The 15,588-nt window shown below is 36.6% G+C and overlaps 2 protein-coding genes across 4 annotated transcripts in view; both read left to right on the forward strand.

The window, feature by feature from the left end:
• The window catches only part of LOC127410967 (interactor protein for cytohesin exchange factors 1-like), a 25,897-nt gene extending 17,377 nt beyond the window's left edge, over nucleotides 1-8,520 (forward strand). For both annotated transcript variants that reach the window (XM_051646261.1, XM_051646262.1), the window contains 3 exons: nucleotides 3,931-4,312; nucleotides 5,340-5,536; nucleotides 7,785-8,520. In XM_051646261.1, the coding sequence (XP_051502221.1) occupies nucleotides 3,931-4,312; nucleotides 5,340-5,536; nucleotides 7,785-7,979 (774 nt within the window). In that variant the 3' untranslated portion in view covers nucleotides 7,980-8,520. The remainder of the gene's footprint in view (nucleotides 1-3,930; nucleotides 4,313-5,339; nucleotides 5,537-7,784) is intronic.
• Nucleotides 8,521-12,803: 4,283 nt separating this feature from the next.
• The window catches only part of scaf8 (SR-related CTD-associated factor 8), a 63,559-nt gene continuing 60,774 nt past the window's right edge, over nucleotides 12,804-15,588 (forward strand). The window contains exon 1 of one of the 2 annotated variants that reach the window (XM_051646179.1): nucleotides 12,804-12,975. In XM_051646179.1, the coding sequence (XP_051502139.1) occupies nucleotides 12,946-12,975 (30 nt within the window). In that variant the 5' untranslated portion in view covers nucleotides 12,804-12,945. The remainder of the gene's footprint in view (nucleotides 12,976-15,588) is intronic. The other variant, XM_051646182.1, reaches the window with a different exon arrangement.

Genomic DNA, 15,588 nt, shown 5'->3' on the forward strand with positions numbered 1-15,588 from the left:
AAATTTCAATATTGGCATAAAAACGTTTTGATGCCAATGACCCCCAAATATGACAATCACCTTGCGAGGGACCCCTCCTAAAATATGTAACAGTTGCTGTATATTTTTGTGTAAAAAAAAAAAAAGAGAAAAATTATAATTGTGATATAAGACAATTTAAATAATTAGCTTTTATATTGTATTTAAGCCAGAAGTAATTATTAAAATATTATCTGTAGGCATGCACAAATCTATCGAACAATTATTAACCAAATTAAAACCATTAGCTTTAACCATCGATTTAAAACGCCAATATCAACCAATAGTTTTTCATGATAGATTTTTGTAATGTAAGAGACAAATGTAAACGTTGTATTAAGTTTATAAGAATTTTGTGTGTAATATAAAGAAATACCTAACAAAAGAAATTAAATCCGAAATAAGAATCCAATATAAAAATCATCAAATTTTTATATATCAAATCTATCATAATATGTCAAATCTGTGTTCTGCTGATTAGAACTGCAAAAACAGAAGTACAAAAATGTTTTAGAAGTGCAAAATAACCTTTTTCCACATAAAATGTGAAGCCAGAAGTTTACATATACCTTAGCCAAATACATTTAAACTCAGTTTTTCACAATTCCTGACATTTAATCATAGAAAACATTCCCTGTCTTAGGTTAGTTAGGATCACTACTTTATTTTAAGAATGTGAAATGTCAGAATAATAGTAGAGATTTCAGCTTTTATTTCTTTCATCACATTCCCAGTGGGTCAGAAGTTTACATACACTTTGTTAGTATTTGGTAGCATTGCCTTTAAATTGTTAAACTTGGGTAAAATATTTTGGGTAGCCTTCCACAAGCTTCTCACAATAAGTTGCTGGAATTTTGCCCCATTCCTCCAGACAGAACTGGTGTAACTGAGTCAGGTTTGTAGGTCTCCTTGCTCACACACGCTTTTTCAGTTCTGCCCACAAATTTTCTATCGGCTTGAGGTCAGGGCTTTGTGATGGCCACTCCAATTCCTTGACTTTGTTGTTCTTAAGCCATTTTGCCACAACTTTGGAGGTATGCTTGGGGTCATTACCCATTTGCGACCGAGCTTTAACTTCATGGCTGATGTCTTGTGATGTTGCTTCAATATATATCCACATAAATTTCCTTCCTCACAATGCCATCTATTTTGTGAAGTGCACCAGTCCCTCCTGCAGCAAAGTACCCCCACAACATGATGCTGCCACCCCCATGCTTCACGGTTGGGATGGTGTTCTTCAGCTTGCAAGCCTCACCCTTTTTCCTCCAAACATAATGATGGTCATTATGGCCAAACAGTTCAATTTTAGTTTCATCAGACCAGAGGACATTTCACCAAAAAGTAAGATCTTTGTCCCCATGTGCACTTGCAAACTGTAGTCTGGCTTTTTTATGGCGGTTTTGGAGCAGTGGCTTCTTCCTTGCTGAGCAGCTTTTCAGGTTATGTCGATATAGGACTCGTTTTACTGTGGATATAGATACTTGTCTACCTGTTTCCTCCAGCCTCTTCACAAGGTCCTTTGCTGTTGTTCTGGGATTGATTTACACTTTTCGCACCAAACTACATTCATCTCTAGGAGACAGAATGCATTTCCTTCATGGCTGTGTGGTCCCATGGTGTTTATATTTGCGTACTATTGTTTGTACAGATGAACGTGGTACCTTCAGGCATTTGGAAATTGCTCCCAAGGATGAACCAGACTTGTGGAGGTCTATAATTTTTTTTCTGAGGTCTTGGCTGATTTCTTTTGATTTTCCCATGTTGTTGAGCAAAGAGGCACTGAGTTTGAAGGTAGGCCTTAAAATACATCCACAGGTACACCTCCAATTCCGTACACCTCCTATCAGAATCTAACTGGCTACTTGTCTAAAGGCTTGTCATCATTATCTGGAATTTTCAAACAGATAACAGTTAACTTAGTGTATGTAAACTTCTGACCCACTGGAATTGTGATATAGTCAGTTCAAAGTGAAACAATCTGTATGTAAACAATTGTTGGAAAAATTACACGTGTCATGCACAAAGCAGATGTCCACAAAGCAACAACTTGCCAAAACTATAGTTTACTAATATTAAATCTGTGGAGTGGTTAAATGAGTTTTAACTACTTCAACCTAAGTGTGTGTACACTTCTGACTTCAACTGTATATACAGTGTATTTTTATTAGGGGGCCAAGCAGCGAAGCTGCCAGAACCCTATTGTAATTGTACTGATTTTCTTCTTTTTCTTGTTATTTATTTTTTCTGCCCTAAACGTGTCTGGGTGTCAGAGACTATAAGTCGTGGAGACACCAAACTTAGCAGGATGGTCCCAAATCCCCCCACTACTCAGGTGCATAAACACACCAATCTGACCCTAGGTGGCATTATAATAAACACTTTTACGTTTTGGCTCATCTCTGCAACTGTAATGGCTAGAATCAAAATGATTATTTCCTTGAGTCAAACCCTACAAAATGTACATCTCCGATTTCATTTCAGTCTATAATTTTTTTCCGCCATTTAGAATGTTTTTAAAAACCTACTTTTCCAACTCCTCCTAGACCGTTAGTCCGATTGGCATGAAATTAGGTATACATCATCTACAGATCCCCCTGACAAAAATGTTCTAAAGAATTTTGATACGTCAAATCGTTCCGAAGATATTAACGATAAAATTCCTTCGGTTTAACATGATTTGAGTAATTGATCAATATCTATGTAACCAAACTCGGTACACAACAACAGGATGTTTAGAAGATGTCAGCAAAGTTTTGTACAATTTCGCGCCTAGGGGGCGCTACAACTAAAAAACTGTGTTAACTTTGCAGCCGTTTGAGTGACACGGTTCAAATTAAATGCATCTTATTTGGTTCAAATGCTAACATATTCTTAATAAATCGATTCAACAAATTAACAAAAATGGCTGTCAATTGCCAATCAAATTTCAACACCTTATAACTCGTATTGGGAATGTCCGTGGGTTATGGAAATTACTATACACAAGCAGGGTATCTACAAGAAACCGCATATCAAATTTTGTGACAATCGGCCACACGGTGGGGGTATAATTAGCTAATTTGTGTTTTTGCTAATATCTCCGGAACCGTATAGGCTACAATAAACATTTGTAGCTTCTCTGAATCCACCAGTGCCCCCAAATCATATGGTCAATTGAATTTTCATTTCCGCAAGAAACGTTTTCTTCAATTTTGATTTATTCGAAAAACCTACTTTTTCAAACTCGTCCTAGGCCATTTGACCGATTCTCGTGAAACTTGTTATACATCATTTACAGACCCTCCTGACAAAAATGTATCCAAAGAATTTTGATACGTCATATCATTCAGAAGATGCAGTACTGTGCAAAAGTCTTTGGCACATAAGATTTTCACAAAAAATTTATCTTAAGATAGTTATGTATATCTTCAGCTTTAGTGTGTCAATAGGAAATAATAGTAATAGTATAATAGTAACGCGCCAAGTTTCGTTCATTTTTTATGCTAGGAGGTGCTATAACTTCTATCCTAAAATCCTAATTTTATGCAATCCTAAATATGCAACTGTGCTCAAAGCAGTTGAATTAACTCCAGAACTGTATAGGATAAAAATGTTTTTATTTCTGTGAATCCATCAGTGCCTCCAAATCATGTGGTCACGTGAATTTCCACTTTAACCTGAAGAGAAACATTTCCGTTTAAACTGATTTTTTTTTTTGTTGATTTTTTTTGGTTCTTTAAATAATGTCAAATTCTCTAAATATAGTGTTTACTTTTTATATTTATGAATGCTTTTTTATTTTAGCTGAAATTTTCCACAAACCACAGTTTGAAAACCCCTGTTCTAGAAGAACTATACTTAAATTTTGGTCTAAATAAATCTACACCAGGCTGACTTTACAGAGTTGTGAAACTAATGTCTCCTTTCCATTAGGGTAGTCTTCCTCCTCCATATTCCTCCCCTGTTCCCAGCGAAGCCACTGGTACCCTCTCCTCCCCCGTCAGTACGATGACCTCCCACAGCTCAGTCTCCTCTCTGGCCAAGCATAGACAGTCTTGGTTAGACCTCGTCTCCCAGTCCACCCCTACTGCTGGGGAAACAGTGGTCTGCTCTGCTGTCATCCATACAATCAGCCCCATAATAATGGAGGCCTCACAATGCAGAGAAGCCACTGCACCATCTCAAGACCCTCTTGCATGTTCATCGAGCACAGCACCTATGGAGATACCCACAAAGTCAGGGGCACCAGAAATGCAGTTGACCTTAAATGACTCCAGACACGAGAGTGAGCAAGTTGGGGAAGCATTTTACAAATGTATTCAAACAGATTGCTTAGTCAGAGATATGACCATTAATCGATTGGAAGTATGTACAGTACTATATGGCCAAAGGTATGTGGACACCCAAAAAACTCACTTAAATATGCTTAAGCATTTAATTTCAAAACCATTGGTGTAAATAAAGAGTTGGTCCTCCCTACAGCTTACACTCTACTAGATGTTGAACAAAACCATCACTTCTGGGGAAATTTGTGCAGATAGAAATGGAAATTGAAGCTACTGTAGCTCTTTAATTAAATGCAGTAAATTCCTACTTGTGGTTTAGAGTGCACACACAAACCGTTCTGACAGTTGCCTTATACTGGGAGCGAAAACGTGTCAGACAGTTCTGGGAGGTAATAGGTTCTTTCTGATGACAGGCTTTGGCATTTAAAAATAAACAAAGCAATATTTGAGATGCTATGCATTGATATTGATGATATTCTTTGAGCGACATTATGTATTCACATGGCTTGTTGAGGCAAAATCACACAACTTTTTTGATGCGAATCTACAGTATATTCCTATATAAATTGTATAGGAATATATTCGTTAAATGTGTTTCCATCGTAGTTTATGCGCATGTCTTCTTAACGAACAAACAATTTATCCACCTCAAGGGAGCGTATACGTTTTTTATGTAAACTTTAGTCGCATCTTGGTATTTCAATCCAGCATTTTTTATGACATATTCCAAAATTTACATGGATATCCAGCAATTGTCATACTGGAGCAAAAAACCACCTTCCTAAAACTGTTGCAACAAAGTTGGAAGCAAAATTCTTTAGTCTAGGACAGCTGTGTACGTCATAGCATTAAGGTTTGTCTTCACTGCACTTAAAGGGCCTAGCCAAACCTGTTAATTAGAAGGGGGTGTCCACAAACTTTTAGCCATGTATTGTATTGAGAGTCTTTTTTATAAATCTACTGATAAAAACTTTCACACCAAGTTTATTGCTTAGGTTTATATTCCTAAGACCTTAAGTTTTTAAGTGCTAATGTACTGTATAATTATTTTTACAGTTCTAGATGGACAGGAAGGACCTGATGATGAGATGGAAAAATTATATTTGCATTTGAAAAGGGCCAGCCTATCTCCAATGGGTGAGCGGAAGCCATCATCAAAAGGGGAATTACGAGCCTCCTTTGTAAAGCGTTGCAAAAACCAGGCACTCAATGAAAAGATACATGTCATCAGAACCCTCAACAGCACTCTTAAGGTTAGATGTTGCCTCTTAGTAACAGTATTAGAGATTGAGGGCCTTATTTTCTTAAGCACAGCACTATGCAATACGTCATGCACGCAAAATCAGTGGGCATGGCCATGACGTTTTTGTATTTTTGTTTAGGCGCGAGCGGGTTGGCGAAATCGTGTGTGCAAAGCGCTATGCAATACGTCATGCATGCAAAATCAGTGGGCATGGCCATGAAGTTTTGGTATTTTTGTCTAGGCGCAAGTGGGTTGGCGAAATCATGTGTGCAAAGCGCTAATGGGCTGGGTCAAGTGCAATTTAATTTGAAGGTTTTTCTTTGGTTATTGTAACGTCTGCGTCCTGTTATATATTCAATTTCCTTTATAGCATTGATAACATAAGAAGTTGGTTGTGTAAATGTGCTGTATGCAATGAATTAGAGGAATGGAAATATGGACTTATGTTCTTTTGTGCATTAACTGCATCCTTATTGAATGTCAGGCATATTTCTATGACAGTGACATGCTCCTTATAGCACTAATTAGAGGTAGGTTCCATTAAATTATAAAAAAAAATGTAAGTATAATTAATCATTTTGATCAACTGACACACAAGTCATGGCTAATATTAACAGTGATCGTCAAGGACACCATTTGATGTTCCACTATATTTTCCGAGTTTGGACATGAACTTTATTACTTTATTTAGACTTTGCACCGAGTTTAGACTTTGCACCGAAAATAGACATGGTTCTCAGGCCTCTTAACGCAATGACCTATTTCTAAGGAAAATTGCACTTTGCGCCACTTCATTAACATAAAGTACACTGACAGTTTGCGTCAGTTTATTTATTTTTCACAGAGAGTGCAAGAACTCCCACCCATGCCCACTTGAGCTTTGCGTTGGCATAAGAATTATGCATAGAACTAGTGCTCTCACGAAAATTGGATAACACGCAGTGTGCGGCTGCTGTGCATGATGCTGCGCCTAGCGCGGTCATGAAAATAGAGCCCTTTAAAGTTTAATTGATCTCTAGTAGCATTTCTTGTCTATTTAGGCACCTGACACCTGATAGTAACATCCGTCTCGGGTGATCTGATCACAAGTGGATAGTGCTAAGTATAGGTGTTAACAGTGTCTGAAATGTTTTGTGATCTGATCAGTCAAACCACATTCGGAGGTGACTACACCACATTTTTTTATGTAAATGCTAATGCATCCTGATACAGTACGTCCCAGATAAAAGTGAAAGACCGCCTATTCAGCTGTCAATCAGCTTGTACTAAAACAAGGGTGTTAAACTTTGCCGGTCAAAGAAAAAGACTTGACTGTCTAACTGAAAATATTGAAAAAAAGGCCATACATACATATGCACAAAAACTTGAAAATGGAACCTGCCATCAACGTCCAATGTACAGTTAAAGGGTTAGTTCACAAAAATCACAATTCTCTCATGATTTACTTACCTTTAAGCCATCCCAGATGTGTATGAATTTCCTTCTTCGGCAGAACTGAAGATTTTTATAAGCAGATTTCAGCTCAGTTTGTCCATACAATGCATGTAAATGGGTGCCATCAGGCTGCTGGCTGTTTGACAGTCCAAAAGGCATATTTAGGCAGCATTAAAGTAATCCACACGACTTGATCAATGTAACACATAAAGGACGGGCAAGGAGGAGGTGGGAACCGGCTGAACAGTAAACATAAAGTTTAATGGTAAACTTAAAACTAACATAAACAAATGTGCAGCACGGCCACGTGCATCTCTCTCTCGAGAACCGGCGCCTCCGGCCGTCCCTTTATCTCACTCTCCTGCTGAGCAGCTGATTCAGCGCTGGCCATGCTCCATCACGGCCCGGCCACACCCTCCTCCTCGTCACAATCAATTAATGTCTTCTGAAGCAAACCGATAGGTTGGTATAAGAAACAAATCGATAATTAAAACATTTTTTAATTATCTAATTCAGCAATGAGCTTTCCACTTCACGTTTTATTGCTCTTTAGAATTTGAAATTATTGATATCGCCCAATAATTGTCGATTATGTCTGCTTTGCCAACTAACCGAACTGTGTAAGTTCCAAAGTATTTTTGAGTGAATTTTGTGAAAATTTATTGTTTTGTAAAATAACGTTAATTTCAGCAAATGTGTGTTCAACTTCTGCTATCATTAAATAATGTCATATACAGTATATAATGAACATTTGCCACCCTGCTCATTGAAAAACATCAGTCAATGTAAGTTGAAATAAACAAATTATTCTCCGTTTGATTTAGGCTAAAGAGGCAGATCTACTGACATTGGAGCAGATACTGGCTGACCCTTCTCTCACTGCAAGTAAATTCAGGGCGTGGAAAGAAAACAACACTGTCCTGCTACAGGAGATCGTTCTTAGCCACCCCCTGCATGCTCAGCCCCTGGAGGGTGCTGGTACCTTAGCTGTGCCCCCTTCAACAGAAACTTGTGTATAGACACTGAAAATAGTCATATTTGTAACTATGTCACAACATATACACTGCATGAATTGAGTGGTTTTTTTTTTTTTTTTTCTTTTTTTTTTTTTAGTTTGTGATGTTAGAAATAAAGTCTTATTTGTTTTAAAACTAAGACTACCATTACTTTTTTACTAATGTCAAACCAGTCTGTTACTAGTAGGTTGGTCAGTAAGGTAATTGTTGTTTCTAAAACACACGTTTAAAATTTGTGAGGTCTCACTTCTGTCAAGGCACATTCATTTGAGCCTTTTAAGATGTCATGGAAAACCAAATATAAAGTCAAGCTTTCTTTATATGATTTTTATTGTTGATAACTCTTTACTCTACATACAGCACAAATAGGAATTAACCTGGCAGTAACTTCAAGTGCTGATTATATCCAGCCTGTGTGTTTCCATTTTTATTTTTTATTGGATTGTAAATAGATCTGTTTAGATATATTTATTAATTAAAAGTTTGATGCCACTATTTTGTTAAGCAGCTTGCTATTTTTGAATGACAAAGGTTTGAGAAGAATTATATATATATATATATATATATATATATATATATATATATATATATATATATATATATATATACTTGTAAGATTTATTAATTTTTATATTGCAAGTTTTTTTGCACAGTTTTTCTGTGTAAACTTTAATAGTATAAAATCAGGTCAAATCTACTTGATATTAACTCTGTTTAATATTAATGACATAATATTGATTAAAGTGAGTAAATTTCACTTAAACACTTCAGTCAATACAACTTTTAGATACAAATCTGATGTACATGGTACTTAAATGTATTCAAATTTAAATTTTGTGCACATGGTTGTGCACGTGCATACAGGTGCATCTCAATAAATTAGAATGTCGTGGAAAAGTTCATTTATTTCAGTAATTCAACTCAAATTGTGAAACTCGTGTATTAAATAAATTCAATGCACACAGACTGAAGTAGTTTAAGTCTTTGGTTCTTTTAATTGTGATGATTTTGGCTCACATTTAACAAAAACCCACCAATTCACTATCTCAAAAAATTAGAATACATCATAAGACCAATAAAAAAAACATTTTTAGTGAATTGTTGGCCTTCTAGAAAGTATGTTCATTTACTGTATATGTACTCAATACTTGGTAGGGGCTCCTTTTGCTTTAATTACTGCCTCAATTCGGTGTGGCATGGAGGTGATCAGTTTGTGGCACTGCTGAGGTGGTATGGAAGCCCAGGTTTCTTTGACAGTGGCCTTCAGCTCATCTGCATTTTTTTGGTCTCTTGTTTCTCATTTTCCTCTTGACAGTACCCCATAGACTCTCTATGGGGTTCAGGTCTGGTGAGTTTGCTGGCCAGTCAAGCACACCAACACCATGGTCATTTAACCAACTTTTGGTGCTTTTGGCAGTGTGGGCAGGTGCCAAATCCTGCTGGAAAATGAAATCAGCATCTTTAAAAAGCTGGTCAGCAGAAGGAAGCCTGAAGTGCTCCAAAATTTCTTGGTAAACGGGTGCAGTGACTTTGCTTTTCAAAAAACACAATGGACCAACACCAGCAGATGACATTGCACCCCAAATCATCACAGACTGTGGAAACTTAACACTGGACTTCAAGCAACTTGGGCTATGAGCTTCTCCACCCTTCCTCCAGACTCTAGGACCTTGGTTTCCAAATGAAATACAAAACTTGCTCTCATCTGAAAAGAGGACTTTGGAACACTGGGCAACAGTCCAGTTCTTCTTCTCCTTAGCCCAGGTAAGACGCATCTGATGTTGTTTGTGGTTCAGGAGTGGCTTAACAAGAGGAATACGACAACTGTAGCCAAATTCCTTGACACGTCTGTGTGTGGTGGCTCTTGATGCTTTGACCCCAGCCTCAGTCCATTCCTTGTGAAGTTCACCCAAATCGATTTTGCTTGACAATCCTCATAAGGCTGCGGTTCTCTCGGTTGGTTGTGCATCTTTTTCTTCCACACTTTTTCCTTCCACTCAACTTTCTGTTAACATGCTTGGATACAGCACTCTGTGAACAGCCAGCTTCTTTGGCAATGAATGTTTGTGGCTTACCCTCCTTGTGAAGGGTGTCAATGATTGTCTTCTGGACAACTGTCAGATCAGCAGTCTTCCCCATGATTGTGTAGCCTAGTGAACCAAACTGAGAGACCATTTTGAAGGCTCAGGAAACATTTGCAGGAGTTGATTAGCTGATTGGCATGTCACCATATTCTAATTTTTTGAGATAGTGAATTGGTGGGTTTTTGTTAAATGTGAGCCAAAATCATCACAATTAAAAGAACCAAAGACTTAAACTACTTCAGTCTGTGTGCATTGAATTTATTTCACAATTTGAGTTGAATTACTGAAATAAATGAACTTTTCCACGACATTCTAATTTATTGAGATGCACCTGTATGCATACTGTGTGAAACATGTTCACACAATACAATAATGAGTCCCGACCTGCCAGTCAAGAAGATATCTACTGACCTGTTTGAAACTTTCTACACAGGTTGACCCTGGAAATCATGAATGTCTGTGTCCCCTAGCTCATGTGTTCAATAATTACTAATAATATTCTAGTTATACATATTTCTTGCATATAAATATTTATAGTTTAGCTCCGATATTAACTTTTGACTTTTTGATCATTGTGCTTTAGTCCCCCAAAATATTGTTGGCAGACAATACTTGGAAAAACTTGAATGAAAAGTGGAATTAGCCTTATTTGTTCACAATTTGTGGTGGAGAAACATTCGTACCAGTGTTCATAACATAGTTATCAGAAATAATTTTACTGGCCATTTGTGCTCACACAGACAATGAATTTGGCTTGGTTACAGATGCTTCAGTGGGCCTTTTAACAGAAATACACGACACAGAATTGCAAAAATTCTGTCATTATTTAATATGACAGTGTCACTACAGAACACCTGGCATGTACGTTTCTACCATATGTGAGGAGGCAAATTTATTTTTTATTTTTTCATTTTAGAATCTAGATGTTGTTTATGCATACTTGCATAGTTCCATTTTTTTCTTAAGAATATATATATATATATATATATATATATATATATATATATATATATATATATATATACTCATCCCTTGTTTATTTAAAAAAGAAAAAGAAAAACCCGAAAATCGTGAAAAATTGTCACAGTTCAATGGGGCCAAATCCATAACCATTAAAATAGGCTATGCATTGTTTCAAAAGGATAGCCACAAGCTGTAAACATTAAACTTGTTAACATGATTTTAGTGTGATAAATCACTTACCTTATTAGTATAAAGTTATACAATCTTACTACTTCGTTACCGTGACTAGTCAACACACCGCCTGTAAACATACAGTTACGTTTGAGTGTGTATGTTGAGGAAGACTGGCCCAAAGGATTTTTAGCAAGTCAGTCCACTCGCCGTCCAACCTTGAAACGCTCCCCGGCGGCTATTTTCAATGAATAGGTGAATAGGCGGCATAAAAGTACAGCTCCCATCAACTTGAAAGGGGAAAGACCGAAATCTCCAAAACGGTTGGTCAAGAATATGATTAAAGAACATATTTCAAACCAGCAGTAAAATCTGACAACACTGGTATCATAAATGGTGCTGCTTTCCCTCAGATTACGCTAAAAATTTAGATTTTCTCAGTTTGTCTAGCTAATGCGCATGCGCATTCTCAAGTTGATTGACAGGCAGTGTCTGTATCTAAAAGGTGAATGGCTCTTTTACCTGTAAGGCGGGACTTTCTCTCTACATTCGTTTAACCGTTGGGCATTACAATTTCTCACAATCATTTTAATAAATAAAAATGTCTCGTCTCTGCTAAATAATCTCTGACTGGCCCCTTTCACTTCTATTGTAAGTGCTTTACAGTAATTTTTTTTTTTTTTTTTTTAATAAGCGAGGCGTTTAAAATGTTTTTTGTGGTAGCCTGTATATTATGCCACATATGCTGTCAATTGAGCTTAACTTGTATTGAACCCGGAGTATTCCTTTAACGCTGTTATTTTTATTTTCACCTATATAATAATACCCCTGGTATAACTCTTCATTTTGTATTATGAGAAAATGTTAATTAATGCTGTTTTACAGAATAATAGTATCATCACGTTTACCGCTACTTGTTCTTAACTAAGGAAAGCGAGGAACGATCATTTGCGGTTGCAGGATTGTTTTATTATTATTATTATTATTATTATTTTATCGTTTCTCATAGGTTGCTTAAGTGGGTTTTAGTTGTATATCCGCGTCTAATGTTGTACCTATATCCTTGAAATATGTATTTAGTGAAAACGTATCTCGAATGAGCCAGAAAACTTCCTGAGATTCGAATGCTATTAAATACATTTCCGAGCGCAGAGCGCCCTCTGCAGGTACCTCCTAAAACCACCATTTCAATGCATTTACTGTAACAAACAAATAAAAAGCCTTGAAATTACTGCTGTCTAAAGTGTATTTATTTTATTTATTTTTTAATTCTTTATTTGTGGTTTTATTTATTTTTACGTAGACAGAAAATGAATAAGTAAATAAAGTCAATTGTAAATCAGATTCTTTGAATCCTTAGAATCGACTCTTTCAAACTGCAAAATGGACGAAAATAACGAACGAAAATAAAATTGGTTCATGTCCTGTTGAAAACATAATGAAGAAATCTTTTTTTTTTTTTTTTAAATAAAACATAATCTGGTAAGCCTCGACATATAATCAAAAACGTCAACGGGAATCGTCAGGAATCATCCATTGTTCATTAAACCCACTGACTATTGACTCTTCCTGGGGGAGTCGACTCAATGCTGATTCGGTCTGTGTTTGTCTTCACGCTGTCAGCCATATTGGCGTCTTTCTCCGTCTCGACCACCGCTAATTTCGGGACATGCGTGCGCCAGGTCGGCTGTAAGGACGAACAGGTTCAGCGTTTCAATTCTGTTTGAAAGAACAGACCCCAAAACTACACGATGGAGGCCGTCAAGGCATTTAACGGCGAGGTTTGTTTGCTATTTATTTGTGTGAATGTAGAAACAATTGATTCGAGTGTAGGCCGCCGTCGTAAGCGAGCCGGTTTCGTTGTGCAGGCCACATATCGCTTACATAATTACAACATTTAATTTTTTAAACGTCCTAATGACCCGTTTGATCTTTCGAGTAACGCTTTGAAGACCGAACGAGTCATACAACCGCCGATTAATGCTGTTAGTTGTTCGTTATCTAAAAGAAAAGCATGTTGACAAAGCTGGCCAGCTAGCCAGCCAAAATGTAGAATAATGTAGTAACGGATTGTCTTTTTATTGCACAAAATCTTAAATTTAGAAGTCCAGGTAGGAAACGCAGTAAAGTTTTCCGCAACACACATTTAGTGTTTCAAACCTAGTGAGATGCCTACTTAGACTGCGTTAAAGGACACCACAGGCCCGGACCGACTCTGCAGCGGTTTTGGGCATAATCATGCGCGTTCCGAGTCGGCACAAAAAGACATCGCGGTAAAGATAGTTTGCGGTTTGATATTCAGACTTTGATTGGCTATAAACCAGCTATGCGCTGTAGTAGACATGTAAATAATGCTGCATGCTATTCTTCCTGATTAGTGAATTCAGATGACATCATCCTCCGCTCTGCAATCGGTCGTTTACATTTTACGACAATTCATTTTCTAATGCAAATGGCTCCAAAAGTCGAACACCTTGAAGACTGAAACCACTCTCATCTTGACCAGTCTGATTTGTGAAAACTTTCACAGATTGATTTGACTCAGTTTGATGGCTTAATGCACATTGACACTGGGAAAAAATTAAGGATATAAGCCAAAAAGTAATAAAAGTTTTATCATTTTAAAAAGTGAAATCTAGATGGGTCATAGTTGGCTCAAAATGACCTTTATGATGTGAATGTTTTCACAGTTCAGTTCATATCAGTTAACTAATTTTTTAAGTTTCTGATTCCACAATTTATCAGAAAAAAAAAATAAAAATATTTAGGCCTTAGGAGGCCATTTTATAAAGCACACCGTTTATAATCAGGGAAAAACACTTGTTTCAGACGAAACTGGATTTGTGAAATCTTTCACAGATCTATTTGACAAATTTTGATGACTTTATGCATATTGGCATTGTGGAATATTAATAAAATAAGCTGTAAAACCAATAAACTTCTTAGAATTCTACAAAAAATGACCATCTGGACGGGTCACACTAGGCTTAAATATACCATCATGATTTGTGATTTTTTTTTTTTCTCAGAGCAGTTTTTGAACAGTTTATCTGAAAAATCAGTGTTATAGGATTTGAGAGGTCACATTCTGGAAATACATGATAATTATGGTGGAAAAACACTAGTTCCACACACAACTGGATTTGTGAAAACGTGTCCTTTTAATGGCTTCATGCAGATTGGCATTGTGAAAAATTAAGGATGTAAGCCAAAAAAGTAATAAAAGGCCTAAAACTCTAAAAACTGAACAAGTAGATGGTAGGGGTGTAAATCACGATGCAGTCTTGTATCGATTCTCTTGGCCTGCGATCCGATATTTGCAGATACTTAAGTCTGCGATCGGTATTCCGATATTATGTGCCTGTTTTACACAATCAGTTACATTTTTGTTTTGCCCTTAAATGCAACCAAAATATAATTTGATTATTTTATTCAGCTCTCTGTATACACAATGGGACATTCACAACAAAATAAGGTACTTAAAAAATTATACAGATAAATAATATAAAAAATAAAATCACACACAAGTGATCATCACTCGGTTGATAGCTAATTTTTCAGTTTAGTCCAATTAAAAACACTTGCATACCCATGACTTGTTTCAAACAATCCGTGCTATTAGGGCTGCATGATTATAGCAAAAATCATACTTGTCGATTATTGCCCTTGATATTGTAATCGCGATTATTAATGACGATTAAAATATTAAATTACCGTGATGTCACAAAGTAAGCAACCGTGTGGTTCTTCAGAGTAGCAGATTTCAATGGTGGATATGAGCTGCACTTCAGTTTCAGTGGCTCAGCGGTTAAGGCTCTGGGTTACTGATCAGAAGGTCAGGGGTTCAAGCCCCAGCACCGCCAAGATGCCACTGTTGGGCCCTTGACCCTATCTGCTCCAGGGGCACCATATCATGGCTGACCCTGCACTCTGACCCCAGCCTAGCTGGGATATGTGAAAAAGAAAAATTTCACTGTATATGTTCAAATGTATAATGTGTGATAAATAAAGAAAATTATTATTAATTATTATTATAAGGTAAGGTAAATACAAATTATTTTAAATTGATATCTGTGGTATAGAATAAATTAAATTATTGCTAAATTACTGCTTATATTATTAGTCCATGTACAGTAAATAATATGGCATATTCAATATTCAAACTTATTAACAGCCGATTTAAATCGACCAATTACTGCATTCAGTAAGCCCTTTAGTGGCAAGACAGGGGACCATTCATCCCATTAGATCTTCAGTGGTGATCTTGTTTATGTACGATCATCGTTAGATCATTTTTGGCCTCAGTGGTTGCACTTTGGAAATTAAAAACAGTCATTTGCGATCAGAGTTTGTGCGATTCGTAAAAATGTTAAATCTATCAATACCAGCTGTGT

This window comes from Myxocyprinus asiaticus, chromosome 20 (assembly GCF_019703515.2).
Source record: "Myxocyprinus asiaticus isolate MX2 ecotype Aquarium Trade chromosome 20, UBuf_Myxa_2, whole genome shotgun sequence".
Classification (NCBI taxonomy): domain Eukaryota; kingdom Metazoa; phylum Chordata; class Actinopteri; order Cypriniformes; family Catostomidae; genus Myxocyprinus; species Myxocyprinus asiaticus.